Source organism: Haplochromis burtoni, unplaced genomic scaffold, assembly GCF_018398535.1.
Source record: "Haplochromis burtoni strain Fernald_Lab_line unplaced genomic scaffold, NCSU_Asbu1 Contig_78, whole genome shotgun sequence".
Classification (NCBI taxonomy): Eukaryota; Metazoa; Chordata; class Actinopteri; order Cichliformes; family Cichlidae; genus Haplochromis; species Haplochromis burtoni.
Window position 1 is genome coordinate 289,012 of NW_024582439.1, and position 15,862 is coordinate 304,873.

The following is a 15,862-nucleotide window of genomic DNA, read 5'->3' on the forward strand; positions in this document are numbered from 1 at the left end:
ATAGCTAACCAAGTCAACCAATATATATAAAAAGAAAATACTACTTATAGGGTTTATTTATAGCGATCTACTCAAGGGCTTGGGTGTACCTCTAATAAAAGGATGTTGACTTAAGTTTTTTGATATGAATTTCACAATATTGTTAAATCTCAATCTGAATAAAACTGCAGATGGTGCCTTAAGCAACGTTCAAAATACTGGACAGATACATTCACAATCAACTCAGTAGTTTGCAGATGTTATTTTGAAGCCATAGTTTGGTGTTTTGGCTGATTTTAGAATCTGATTTTATCCTGTTCAGCTTGGTTGCCAAAGTGCATCTGCAATTCATATTAATTGGGATGCTAGTCTTTAATAAGAGATTCATGAAAAGTATCATATCATCACTATAAAGTAATGATTTAGCTTACAACTAAAAAACTCCAAAACATATAAAACAAGGGAAGACACTGAATTCAGACTCAACACGCTGAATGCAGTTAGGAGATTTATTTTCACACAATGAAGAAGATAATGTAAAGGCAACTGTTAACTGGATCAACGACGGGTGTTCTGTTGAAGGAGGACAGAATGAGTTAGCCAGGGGTCCATAAGGGATTGAACTATGTCCAAGTGTGACAGAAAAAGAATGGAACAGTTTAACTTGACTTGAGAGAGGCATAGGTATGGGGTGATATCTCCGGAGGCAGGCGGGATCCAAGTGAGAAGTGGATGTTAGCAGGCAGGTGAGTATTCCAGGTGAGTTCTTCTCTTTGGAGGTTTTAGATATATTTGGAGCTGGGCTGGAGCCACCTGACACAGGACTGAAGTGATGCATCTTTGCCTTTACTTGATCAAGCTACTGTTCACAAAGCCTCATTGGAAATGGTCTGAGTTAAAGGGTGGCTGTCAAGAAGCCATTCTTAGGGAAGTGAAACTTGGAACAAATTTTTGGTTCAATTCATCATCAGAATATTTGGATGAGGTATGAGGTGAGAGCTATCTGTAAAACACAGTGGTTTGGGGCTATATTTCAGCCAGTGGTCCTGGAGATTTTGTCAGATTTCATGGAATTATGAACACAGCAAAGCACTGTCAGAGTTTGAGCTATTTTGCAGCACCATCCAGAAAGTGTCTGATTGGCAGCATAACAATCATCACAAACACACAAACACTATAGGTCACGGATTGGCCTCCCAGAAACCAGAAGTCTTTTTAAACAGAGATGAGATCAAAAACATGCAGCCATCATCCAAAGAAAAGCTTTGAAGAAGCTCTGGTTTTACCCCATATACTTTATTTAGCCCTGCTACAGACCGGCGACCTGTCCAGGGTGTACCCTTTCGCCCTATGACAGCTGGGATAGGCTCCAGCGTCCCCGGTGACCCTGAAAAAGGATAAGCGGAAGCAAATGGATGGATGGACTTTATTTCCATTTATGTTTGCACATGCTTCAATAAATCGCTGCACCTAGTTCCCATTTTCCTACCTTTCTTTAAATATAAAGAAATGAGTGGTGGCTAAGACTTTAAACCCATGTCAAGTTTAAATTCATAATGCTACTTTATACGATCATAGTTATACCAACAGTCCATTTTTCTACAACAAAGCAGCATCAACTTCATAGTTATTCAGAATCAAAATGTTCAAGGGTATTGTAGTCAATAACCACAATACAACTATATTCATCTCTTGAAAATGAAAACTTAAGCACTATAAGGTTTGCCTTTTTGCACCTTTAAATATGAATATTATTGGATTTTTCCCTTCAGTTCTAGACTCTACAGTTTAGTTTGTGAAAAACAAAGGTGAAAAATGCTGTCAGTAGGCATGCTTACATTTTGTAACATAAATCTAAACTAGAATACGTTTGACTTGGCATACCTTTTTCCACACTTGGCACTGTAGGGTGATCTGATCCAACTGTCGTATACTTTTCTGTAAGGTTGTAACCAGTACTGTTGTCATCCACTTATTATTGTAACTATCCACCCTCCATGTTGCATAGCCCAAAGACAAAAATGGAAATGTGATACCGCTCATGAGAGAGCGAGACATGCACCAGGGAGTTCATTTCCCACTTCCAGCATTAATAGAAGGAACATAGGATATACTGGGAATAACAATGAATGATTCCAATGGCAGTAATTAGGGACCATATGCGACAGATATCAGCTGAGCATGAAGTGGTTCTTGTCATAACATTTATGTTGGCTCTTTAGGCCTGTAGTTCTGCTAACACTGGAACTATCCCTCTGCCTGGAGAAGTGAAACTCTAACAGAAAATAATAAAATACCCTCTATATGTTCTTATCCCATTTTGACAAGATGGATCGCTATAGCCGCTCCACACATTCCTTTCAAAGACAGAAGTGAGAGCATGAACTTGTGAGTGTGACACACGTGATGCCTTCATGAAACTTTACTGAAGCAGATTAAGTTTAAACGTAGAAATAACTCCTCAATTAACTTGATAAGACAGTGATGAACCTAATCTAAATGCAGATACAGCTGCAAATTATATTAACATCATTTCTCAGTTCCTGTGGCAGTCTAGGCTCCCGTGGGTGAAATTTGAAGGGGAACCTGTGCGTGACCGTGTTACTGGCAGCAAAGACTCGGCCTCTTCCTCCGCCGGGAAAAGAATAGTTTGTTATCTTGTACTTGGATGGCTTTGAAGCGAGACCTTTGCTGGAAATATGACACAAGTGAAGTAATGTGCCTGGGCCCTCTTTTAATCTCAGGAGTGGTTCTTTGTTTATATTTCTGTCTTATTGCCTTGGAGAGAAACACTAGCACTATGAAGAGGAAGAGGAAGAGTAAGGCTCCTCAAATATTTTCTCAAACACCTTAATTGAAATTGGATTTTAACTGCTCGCTGGACCGTGGTGGAGAGAATCAGGAGCCAGCGAGGTAGCGTTTTTGCATTGCAAATGTAATTTTCTGTTTTTTGCCCATTGCCCATGAGACACTCAAAAATAGCTACCAGATATGTTTTTTCATGAGCCATTTTCTTCAGGTTGAGCCTCTCATTATTCCAATACCCACTGCCATTAGCTTTTTGGATTGAACTACTGTGTGGCCCTGTTGTTTACTGAGCTGGAGCATTAGTCTTTGTGGGAAATTGTATTCTCTTCATGCTCAGATAGAGCCTGATGGAGGTGAAATTTTGAATGCACTATATATGCATGAGGAAATAAACAGCTAATTTGCTTTGAATTTTTATTCATCACACAAGTGAATTGAGCACGACTTGTTGATTATTCTGCAGTTTACAGATTTATTATACCTTTTTTGTTGTTTAATTAGTAAGAAAAGTGCCCTAGTGATTTACGTAGTTAGTAATATTTAGTGAAGGTATCAGATCTTTTTCATAAACAAAAGTGATAACACTCCATTGTAAGTAAAAATGCCTTCAGTGAAGGAGTGAGACAATTTTAAATGTTTACAGATGGGATGGGTGGTGTTATTCCAGGAATTCTGAAATCACCTCCTTGGTCGTGCATTATAAACCCAAATACAATAATTACTTTGTCAAAATGAAAGGATGGCAATCTTTGTCATATCTTATCTTACTATAAGACTGAGGACTGTGAAAACCTGAGTGGAAAAACTAAAACTACAAACAGAGCTCCCAACCAATCCACCACAACCATGGTGGCTAGCACCTCAGCAGGTGTGGGTGTTCTTTGGACATGGTCTGCTTTATCACTCATTTTTAGTCCAGTCTTTGTACCTGACCAATTTACCATTTTCAGAGGACTGGGTTTTTTTTGTGGTTAAGACACGGACCAATAAATCATTCAAGCATAAAAACAGACTCCTAACCCAAGGGATGAGCAAATATAGTATCTACACACACAGACAACCTAGTAAAGAACCAGTTTTAAGTTGTATCTGTAGACACTTTGGCACGGCAGCCTGTGTTGTACCTGAGAGCTACAACAGTGAGCGCCTACAGAATTGTACAAACTCTGTTTTTATCTTATGAACTGTATTTCCATGTATGTGTGAACACATTTCAGTAAATTGCTGCACCTACTGTGCTTCCTATTTTACTAGCAAAACATAAAGAAATAAGAAATGCCTCAAAACTGTTGCACAGTACTTCATTTGAAGTCAGTGACACTGACTAATCAGCTAAAAATGTTTCTGAGGTTTTTGAGCCTTTATTATGAAGCTTTACATGTATTACTGTAGTGTTGTTACAGATGAAGTACTATAAACAAATAAAAATGTGTTTGTATGATCTCTAAAGCTAAAGCTGTAAAAATGTAAAAATAAATAGCATAAAACAGAAATACAGACATTTGATTGAATGTACTTTATAACAACACATAGCTTGCTATTGCTCAATTTCTGCACAACTGACAAGTCAGTTTGGTCATTGCCACAAATGGACAAGCTGGCCATCAATAACCTTCTGCTAGCTTCCTGTGTGCAATCTGCTCATACAGGCTCCCTGCAGGAGGGACTGGGGGGAAATTATGGCTCTCTCATGTACCAGAGCCCAGTGATCCCACACAGTCTGCCGGTGAACTGAGATCAATATCTCCTAAGAGTAGGTTTTAGCACTTTTAAAAATAGACAACTCAGAGCCTTCAGACGGCGCGCATTATATGAAACGTTCCCAGGCTACAGCCGTTAAGTGCCTGTGCCATTAATGGCCATCATTGTCTGATCTCGTGATGGCAAACAAGGTCGTTGCAGCTGCATATGGAGTCATATTGCTCAAGCGAAATGTTTTAACATTGACCGAAAGCTCTAATGTTGAAACTTTATAGCTGTTCTGCTGCCTCTATGATGGTGTTAATGGTCCCACTCCCCGACTGTACTCCTCCTTTGATACTGAGCCTTTCAATTTCTGTGTCACACGCCTCAACAGGCTGACTCGTGATCACCCTGATGGATGAGCAAACGAGGAGAGAAGTTGTGAGTCTTTCGCTCGAGCTAGTGGAGGTTCAGTGCCCCACAACGCCCACATGGAGCCCTCCAATCGCCTCCAGTCTTTGACACATCATTTCCCCTGTGATTTGTGGCCAGATTGAGGTTGAAGGAGACAAGGAAATTTTCTGTCCTCATGAGAACAGATGGATGCTGCAGCTCTGCAGACTGAGCCGAGGGTTGTTTTTTTTCCCCTCATGATGAACCCTCCTGCTTTATAAAGGATTGGTTTCATGCTCCATTATGGACTCTTGATGACTGGCTATTACAGCACATTTTCAGAAACCTCGACCTGCCACTTTTTTGTTCTTTTTTTTGGGGGGGGGGGCATATAACTGACTGTTCTTTCAGGAAAGTGTTATATATTATTTTGTAAAGTACTGATCGAGTGGAAAAGGGATTTCTCATTGGTCCCCTTTGTGCTGTTTTCATGCCAGATCAAAGTTGAGAGTCTGTTTATGATCAAAGATGGTTGTAATGCCATGAAATGATGTATGATGCAACAAACATGCAACTGGTAAAGTGTGATAGGCTTGTCAGGGCAGCAAATGGTCGCCGTCTTTTTCAACCCCACTCCCACCGCACACCAAATGTTTGATCTCATCTCTGAAGAGCACAGCCTCCGGTGTCTCCCTTGGGATGTTTGATGTTGGAGATCAGAGCTTGTGGTGGTGCAGGCAGGCTGGCGGTGGGGGCTTCACCATTACCACGCGCCACATTCAATCTCCCCAACATCAGATAAATTCAAAGAATTTGCAAAACAGCACCTTCTTAAAAACCCAGACTTTCCTGCTGCTGTGTGTTATATTAGCAGCACATTATTAAAGTTTCCTGGAATAAAAGAGAAAAAAATAAAGCATCTCTGGCTCTGCTGCAGTCTATCATCACCCTCTGGCTGAGAGCTGTTGTAGCATGCCTCAGATTTCTTTCACCACAGTCCGATTCTTTCTCTCTTGTATCTATTGATCTCCAGCTCTGCCCTGCCAATATCTTCTTGTCTGTGAGACCTTTCCTCGTCCTCCATCTTTTATCCATTATTCATCACTCAGCTCTTTCAGCCAGGCCGTAATACCTCTTACCTCCATATGATCGTGGGGCTGTTGTGCACCGTTTGTATTAATGCAGCCCCAGCTGTTGCTTCATTAGTAAAAATATTGAAACAGAAAAGAAGCTCATATCATTTATGCACAGTCAGTGCATTAGTGCAACCAGATGAAAAGTAGAACACGATCATCATCTGAGAGCCACGAACGTCTGTCGAGTAACCTCAAGCTGAGCTGTGACGCTCCTACAGAATTGATTACGACTTTGCCTGTGCCAGCTCAGCTTTTTCAAGGTGTGTTGGCTCAGTCACACTAGAAAGAGGGAAATTGCGTGTGTCAGTGAGCAGAGATTAAGGGTTAATCTCTGCAAATTGACTACATAGGAAGGAGGAGGACTTCACAGGAATCTTTTCATATTCGATGTATTTGAAGTGAAAGGAAGAGGATATTGTGACTCACAAGTCTGTAATTGAAAACATAATGATTGAATTTAACTTTCATTTTCTTCCCTTATAAAGTTTCTGACTTGAAAACATCTTCTCACAGAACAAGTGCTCATATCTCCGTGGGCCCTAGAAAGATGCACTTATATCCTCATTTGTTCTGTAGGAGGTTTTACTCAGACAGTTAAGCTGTATTAGCAGATGCATCAGTATCTAGCAGTGGTGAACTCTTTTTACAGTATCATGAAAACAAATCATTTTTTGAGTTTTGATCAAAACCGATGGTCGTGTTTACTCTGTTTCATGATTATGACTACAAGCCAGGCAAATACAATTCTCTATTATTTATTAGCGAGTTGTTGTGGAAAATACAGTGGGGCCTGGTTTTCTTCTCGCAGAAGTAATCTTTCAGGAGAGATGAAGAGTATAAAACTAGATAAATTTATTATGACAAAAAATTGATATAATGGAGAAAAGACATGGGCACACAGGAGGTACGGTCTTGTATAGAGTTTTTTTGTACTCTACACAAATAGGACAACTCAGTGAGTCATTGGACATTCAACAAGCAGCTACTCTTGCCTTGAACTCAAAACACTGACTGACCCATTCAGATTTCCCCAAAATAGTCAAAAAATCCGTTACAGAGGTTCTTGTGACTGAATAAGCCTCATGCACAAGGTTGTCTTCCTTTTCCAACCTAATGTAATACAATTAGGCCCATAAAGTTCTGAACAGTAACACAATTTACCTCTTGTATACACTATACTATCTGTATACACAGAACTGCATTTTAAGCAGACAACCAAGATGTCATTAATCTGCAGGCTTTCACTTTTAATTCAAGAGGTTTTAACAAAATTAGTGCGTCCTCACAACATCTAACCAAGTCAAGAACACTCTCAATGAATTAGATGTACCATTGTTAAAATCTACATGAACACAGAGGGACTACAAAGGTGTGAATAAGAACAAGAAGGCCAAGTTTGCCACAAAACATCTAAAAGAGCATCCAATTATTTAAAAAAATCCCTCTTTGCGTAGATATAACCAAGAAGAGGACTTTGATGCAATTTAATTAACATTGCATTAAGGCACTTTATATTGTAAGTTAAAGACCCTACAAAAATAGACAGAAGTCCCATCAGATGACCCCCTGCAAGTAAGCTATTGGCAAAAGTGGGACAAAAAATTCCCTTTTAACAGGATGAGACCTTTGGGAGAACCAAGCTCAGGGAGGTGCAGCTATGTTGTGACCGGTGGGGTATGAGGGGAGAGAGACGGGACAAATAACACACAGGTTAGAGTTGGAATATGACATGCAAAATGGTGTATATGTATAAACAACTAGAGTGAAAGGAGGTGAGTGAAGAAGAGCTCATGGTCCAAAAAACACAACACATCTGTCAAACATGGTGAAAGCAATGTTATTGCAAGAGCATGCATGGGTGCCAGTGGAACTGGGCCACTGGTGTTTATTACTGATGTGACTGCTGATAGAAGCCGCAGGATGAATTCTGAAGTGTACAGGACCCCACTCTCTGCTCAGAGTCAGCCAAATGCTGCAAAACTGATCGGACAGTCCTGTACAGTTCGAATGGATAATGACCCAAAACATACTGCAAAAGCAACCCCAGAGTTTCTGAAGGTAAAGAAATGGGACATTTTTTTTAATGGTTAAGTCAGTCACATGATCTCAACCTAGCGGAGCATGTTTTTTTTTAGTTATCGAATACAAAAAAACTGAAGGCAGAGAGTTGCACAAACAAGCGCCAACTGAAGGCGGCTGCAGTAAGGGTGTAACAGAGCATATCAAAGGAGGGAACAGTATTTGGTGATGTGAACACTCATATTTAAAATCATGTCAGCCTATGAAAAATGCAGAATTTCCTAAAACAGTTGATGCAATACTTTAAATTTTTTATCATTTAAGCTACATTTTGTCATATATAAAGGCAAAATAACAAAAGCTGGGTCATAGTGCTAAAAATCCGTGAACCTAACTGTATGCGGTGGTATTAGGACATTAAAATGCGGCATCATATTTAACAAAAATAAAGCTCAAATTCCACGAATTCCAGGTGATGTGCACGAGCAATCACCCTGGTAAATGACTGTCACCTTCAATTTTACCTATTTAGCTGTGCAAAATGCACACGCTCAGTGACTAACAAACAAACAGCAGAGCCTGACCTTGTGAGATTATCAGGAGTGAAAATAAATCACCACACAAAATTACAGTTAGAGAAATTTGTGTATATCATGTTGTATTCTAATGTACTCAATATATTTGTGTTTGTATGTCTTGTGATGTCTTGTTAATCAACTTAAAGCTTTAACTTTCTGTTTTGAAATCTTTGAAGAATAAAATCACATCTAGTTTAGGGGTTTGCAGCGTCAACATGTATTGAGTTTGCTGAAAGAATCGTGCCACTGTTGGCTGAACTTGTTTTCACTGATCTTTTCCTTTGAGCTCAGTGTTATTAAATGTTAAAGTGTTGTTTTCCCCACTAAGTTTCATGCACAACTGTGTGCACTGTTGGCATCTGGAATCTAACACACAATTATGTTTAAATTGGACTTTTTACTGTAAATATGTTTTTATCATGCTATTTTATTTTCAAAACAAATAGTTGACTTTCACAGTTACAGTTTTACGATGAAACTGCAAATCTTCTTCTCTGCTTATCATTCAGCCCAAGCTGTTAAACCACAGAAAATACTGAAAGGCCACATTTAGATTTGCTCTAACATATATTCAGGTTTTATTCTGTGCACTGGTCAGGCTTCTCATGAATGTGCTTTCTCTCCCTCCACAGAGGAAGTCCCTGATCGCGACCAGTCTGATTGTGGCAGTGTCGCTCTTTGTGGTGGTGGTGAACTATTCTGAGAAGCCATCCTTCCTCTTTCAGCCTGTATTTGGCGAGACGTTGTTCTCCAAGCAGCCATACAAGCCTTACAAGCCCCACCTGGGATACGTCAGCATTCCCAAACAGGAGGTGAGGAACAAACACCTGGAACTACAGGGAAGACACACATAGATTAAGCTGTTACATCTCACTAAGTGTTCATTTATTTGTAGATGCTAGATAACATTTGCACTTCTATTCTCATGTGTTTTTTCATATTATTCGCATAAAAAAAATCAGAAGACTGTTATCAATTGTTTTTGAAACTGTATGTAAATGTGATGAATGTTAAATTATCAACATATGCTGATAATAGATGCTGATGATTTCCATATGAAATTTAAAAAAATGCTAATTCAGTGGATTTCAAACGTTGAGGGTCAGGTGCATCTGCAGGCGAGGTGCAGCAAACTAAGCTAAATGTATCAAGTCAAAGTAAGGGAAATGAACATGATTGTCTTTAGGCAAAATAAACAACAAAAGATTTTGATTCAAGTAAAATATATCTTTTATCATTTTATTTTTTAATCACTAAAGATTAACAATAGACCCGCCAGGATTCAAACTCTCTGGAACAAAATGATCCCTCTTGCAACAACAACTGTGATGGCAAAGACGTCATTTCTTAAAGAACTCAAACTTCTTTTTTATGTCTTTTTAATTATTATCCATCCATCCATCCATTCGCTTCCGCTTATCCTTTTCAGGGTCGCGGGGGGCGCTGGAGCCTATCCCAGCTGTCATAGGGCGAGAGGCAGGGTACACCCTGGACAGGTCGCCAGTCTGTCGCAGGGCCGTCACATCAAAATGTGTGAAAACAATCCAGCGTGCTGCAGCACTGATTTTGGGGTGTGAACTTCTTTCCAGCTCTTTGAGTTGGGAATTATTTTACTAATTAAGCTAAGTAACAAACTGATAAAATACTGATCAGTGCAGACTGTTGTACCACACAGCGGGATTTAATATTGCGTCAGTCAGTTTCATTAAATGCCCTCAAAAACCACCAGTACTGCAACACAGTGGAGTTCAGTGGCCTCAGTTAGCAGAGGTGAAGCCTTGGATTGACGTGATTGGCTCCAGCAACTTGTGTCTGCCCCCTTGCCAATCAAATTGGCCACACCCCACACATAAACACACACACTTTTAAACCATAATAAAAGCCAAAGGGTTAACTTCAAATGTGATAAAGAGCCAAGAAGTTCCCAGTAGGGCTGGGCCATATCATACAGTTCATGGTAATACCGGTATAATATTGGGCAAAGATAAGAAAATGAAATATCGCGATAGAATATGGGTTAAACGCGTATGTGCAGTGCCTTTGTTTTCATACTCACATGGTGGAAAAAGTATGGCGGCGACGGAGAATGAGAAGGGCGAAAGCGGATCGTTGAATGAAACGGATGAACCAGAACTGGTTTGTAAAAATGCTGCAACTTCAGTGGTGTGGAACTGGTTTAGCTTTCACCCGTCAGACTTTGCTAAGCTACGAACCCGCATCGCTTGATGGATTGTCGGAGCATTACGGCTATTGTAGGCAGGAGCCTCGCGGAGCGATACGTACTGTGCTTCAACATAATATTACCGTATTGTGTGTATAACCTCTTTTTAAGTTTTGTGGATATTATACATGGTTATGCTGAGGATATGCCGGCCAATTTCCACTGGAAATGCCTTTTGGTCAGCCAGGAATTTGCATTTGCACTGTTAAATTTTTATATAACTTTAATGCACATAAAAAACAGCTGCTTGTTTAAGTGAAAATACATTGATGGTTTTTGTTTTTTGCACTAATAAAGTTGTGGAGTTGTAAAGTGTTTTGTCTAATGTCAATTATGTCATCGTTATCGCAAATTTTCAAATGTATATCATGATAAATATTTTTGGTCATATCTCCCTGCTCTAGTTCCCAGTAAATAACAGAATTCAGGATTTCAGTAAAACTAACAAACAAAACCGAAGGTAAAAAAGTCATTTCAGCTATCAAGGCAAACTAAGAAGATTAAGAGAGCATAAGCAGATTAAAAGATGTTTTTAAATTAATGACAGAGGTGCAGGTGTAATTCTTCAATATTTGGCTTTAATCTTCCTAATACTAATAAAGTATCTTTCACATATTCTTACATATATTTTATTTTAGAGGAAAATGTTTCTGCTGCTTATGATAAAGGCATCTCACATTTTACATAGATATACATTAGGGGAAATAATTAGCTAAATGCCAGCTGAATTTGCTCACTTAAGAAGTGTACGTGTCTCTAATTTTTATGGCAGTTTAATTTTCATTTCATATCTTGCAGTTGGTCATCAGATTTGAACAGATCTCAGGAGGTTTTGGCCCACTCCTCTTTACAGAAACACTTTAGAGCCTTTAGGTTTCTTGGCTGTCACTTGCCAACTCATAGCTTCAGCCAACTCCACTGATTTTCTGTAGAATTGAGGTTTGGAGAGTGGCTATGCTACTCCATGACCTTGATGTGCTTCTTCATTAGCCACTCCTTTGTTGCCTTAGCGGTATGTTTTGGGTCATTTGTCATACTGGAAGACCCATCTATGACCCAACTTGAAGCTTCTGGCTGAGGGATGGAGCCACATGGTGTTAGACTGAGGGCAACTGATGTTTCTTTTATATTTCTTCCTTTTTTGAATAATCATTCTAACCTTGACAGTTCTTTGGTCTTCTCTATGCTGGTGGAAGAACTGGAATGAAACAAACTGATTCTGTGGTCAGGTGTGCTTTATACATGAAACAAGATGAGATCAGGAGTAACTGACTGATTGTAATCTCTCATCTGTCTGTGCAGGAATCAGGGATTGTAGGCAATCAAATATATAATCTGTTTCTCTCTCTCTCTATTAAAATGAAACAACCATAAAATTAGTGACTGTTAATTTCTTAGTAAGCAATCACACTTGCAAATTCAGCAGGGCATCAAATACTTATTTTCCCCACTATGTTTTTTTGTAAACATTTGATAATGCAACACATTTGTAATATAATAATACTTCATACTTGAGTAACCCTTTCTCCTGCAGTACATTTATATTCTATAAGCATTCACCTTCACAATGAAGGTGTAGTCTATTCAAAATAGAGCACCCCCTTAAGAGTTTTCTTAATTTATTATATCAGATTCTCTGTGATGGATCTGAAAATGCTCGTTTTAATGTCCCTTGTGAGTGTTATTTATTTTTAATCCCAAACACCCGTGTCCGTGATCCCATTCCTCTGCCTTCAAACAGCTTTGTGCTGTATATTCCCTGCACAATTTATGGAAATTGAAATATCAAAGCCTTTTAATTCCCACCACATCAAAATGTAAAAACCAAGCTGTGTTTATTGTTTGGGAAGGCAGCCTGTTTAAACACAGCCCATTGTGCTTATGCTATTCTATATTGAGTAGTCATGATGAAAAAATGTTTTAAAAAATGTACATTTTACTAAGCATGAATGTGTGTAACATTTCCGGGTGAAAATGAGAATTCGAAGTCAATTCATGTGAAGTGGATGTCTTATATTCAGCAGGATGATACTCGCAGATTAATGCAGAGCGCCATCCTCTGCCTCTGGAGAGTTTCATCCACACAACATGGGCCCAGAGGCAATCACACTTTACACCAGTCTCTACGTCTGCACCTCCTTCTGCCTCCAGACAAGACTGCTTAAATCACTGCCCTCTCCCCATGGAGATTTATGTAAATCATCGTAAAAAAGACTGGCAGCTTCTACAGAATTAGGCCTCTTTTGGCTCAAATCTCCCACCAGTGAGTTCTCTATATCTAATCAGGAAGGCAGTGATTGGCCTGAGAATGAGTGTCAAAAGTGCTCTGCACTCTTATGAAATTTCTGACAAAGGATGGATGAAATTGTGGAGGTCTGGTCAAGGCGATACTCCCGCGCCAGGTGTCGTAAGTGATGAAGTCGGGAATGAAGGCCTGCTGTGTGAGCTGTCAGCCTCTGTTAAGTACACAGCAGCACCTTTAGAAGCTGTAGCATTTCACCTGGACAGTAAGGCAATCTCACATGATCCCCAGTGAGGTGTCATTTGAAGTGTTATAAACCTCTCGCAAACATGTATAATGCATAACCCGGTAGCAGGGGTATGGCCTGCCTTATTTTATTCATTTGATTGAGTCTGTCTCCAGCTGTGATAAATTGTTCCTGCGCTGCTTTCGGGAGAAATAGAAAACATTTTTCTTGTGGCACTTTACATCCATGTGTCTGGTCCATCACAGAGCGAGGGAGAAACTCTATATTTTCATTTGGACGTGAGCATTTTAAATGCAGGCCTTTCTCACAACGTTTTCCACTGTGTGCGTTTCGAAAGTGGTCTGAGTTTTGGAGCACTTTGTGGATATTAATGGACGTTAATGAGAAAGCTTCTTGTTTGTGGCCCGTGTTGCACCGGCTAATAAAATATGCATTATTGTATGTAAGTCCTCTCTAAGTTCATTATCAGCTCCTTGCAGACAAGAGATAAAATAAAATTGCTCGCACCAATTAAAACTTGTCTTCATAAACATCTGTTACATAACATCCAAAACCATCTGCTTTGATTGCTCAAATAATGCCAAACAATTAAACCTGTGTTAGTGAAGAATTATGTGTTTCAGAGTTAGTGTTGGTGTTTAGATTAGAATGTCTGGGAAACATCTGGGTAAAATGCCTTTTTTTCTTATTTTTATTAGTTTATAATGATAAAATGTTTTTTGTATTTATTTGTAGTATCCAGGTTTACCTTGTTATGAAATAGGATTTGTGATTAAATGTCAGATAAGATGTCAGAAAGACATTTACACTCTTCAATCACTTTGCAACTGGATCAAACCTTTTGCAGTCAGAACTTCTTTAGTTCATTGTAGCATAAATTCAACAAGGTGTTGGAAACATTTCTGAGAGATTTTGGTCCATATTGACATGATAGTATCACACAGCTGTAGATATGTTGATGGGACGCTCCCGTTTCACTACATCTGGTGACTGTGGAGGTTATTTGAGCACAGCAAACTCATTGTCATGTTCAAGGACCCAGTTTAAGATGATTTGAGCTTTACCTTCTATACCAAATCTGCTTCAAGGTTTGATATGTTGTACATTCCCAGATGCTCTTCTGCATAACTGGTGACATTTTCACCCACAGAACTGCTGGATATTTTCCATTTCGTTTTTTTTGTAAACCCTCTGTAAACCCCAAAGGTGGTTGTGCAGGAAAATCCCATTGGATCAGCAGTTTCTGAATCACTCAGATCAGCCAGTCTTACAACAACCGTGCCACGTTATTTAAATCACCTTTCTTTTCCATTCTAATACTCACTTTGAATTTCAGTGGGTTGCCTTGGCCTAGTTTACATGCCTAAATATATTAAGTTGCTGCCATGTGATCGGCTGATTAGATATTTATGCTACTGAGCGGTTGAACAGGTTACCCTCACAAAGTGGCCAGTGAGTGTAAGTTAGCTGCTGCTACTTAGAAATATTGAGCCTCTAATTTGAAAGTAATTTGTAAGTTACCCAACCCAGAAAGCACTATAGGTAGGGGAAGCAGCGTAATGGTGCTGAAAACATTTATTTAGCACCATTTGTTGTTTAGACAAGGATTAATAGGATTAATTAAACATGTATAACAAAGCCTTTAATCTAGTGAGGGATGTTTGGTGACTCCTGGTCTAAAAGTTTAAAGCTTAAAATACTACAGCACGCAAGTCCACTGCCATGCTAGCAGCTCAAGGTTGTGCTTGTAGCTGTGTTGAAGTAAAAAGACAATGCAGGTTTCAAGCAACATTTTTTCTAATATCCAGCAGGGGGCGACTCCTCTGGTTGGAGAAAGATGTGTGATTTCGTGGTAGTTTGTGGGGAAAAAACAATCACCCCATTGCTTACTTGTTTATGACCTTGGGACACTTTGTTTTTCTTTCATGTTCTCAAGCAATAAATCCAAGGATTCATATGTTTCCATGTCGGATAATGTCACAGTCGCACTTTTTGAAAACAGTGTTGGAGCATGATCAGAATTATTGTAACCATGTGCAACAAAGTTGTGTTTTGTTGCCCTTGAAACAGTTGCTTTATAGACAGCGACTTGGTGTGTAATCACTCGCTGTCAGCTGCTGTCTTCAGGGTGCCTTTGTTTTGTTGAGACGGCCATAAAACAGCAATATGATGGAGGCAGTCTGCTATCAGTTTGTGATAACACAGCAATTAACTGTGATGAATTGGTTAAAATTGCAAATCTATTATCCATCTGTGTACACAGAAATTCACATTAACTACTTACATGCAGAATTCAACCAGACTCTCATAGATCTAAAGCAGAAATTCAGAAATTCCTCAACAAATAGTAATGTAGTTGGTGCAAGATGACGATTTGACTGCAAAATGACAGGTACTTGGCAGCCTTACTGTTAAAGAGGAATATAACCAGAATACAACCAGTTGGAAACTAGTTAAGTCAAGTCCCCTTAAGCAAAGAGACATGTCACAGGCGAATTGTGCACAGACCGATAGCAAATGTATTGGCACATTTGCTGTTTGGAAACCTTTGCCAGT

The 15,862-nt window shown here is 39.3% G+C and overlaps 1 protein-coding gene across 1 annotated transcript in view; it reads left to right on the forward strand.

Annotated features, from left to right (window-relative positions):
* The window catches only part of st6galnac3 (ST6 (alpha-N-acetyl-neuraminyl-2,3-beta-galactosyl-1,3)-N-acetylgalactosaminide alpha-2,6-sialyltransferase 3), a 98,320-nt gene that overhangs the window by 20,577 nt on the left and 61,881 nt on the right, over positions 1–15,862 (forward strand). The window contains exon 2 of the mRNA XM_005924545.3: positions 9,229–9,408. Within this exon, the coding sequence (XP_005924607.1) occupies positions 9,229–9,408 (180 nt within the window). The remainder of the gene's footprint in view (positions 1–9,228; positions 9,409–15,862) is intronic.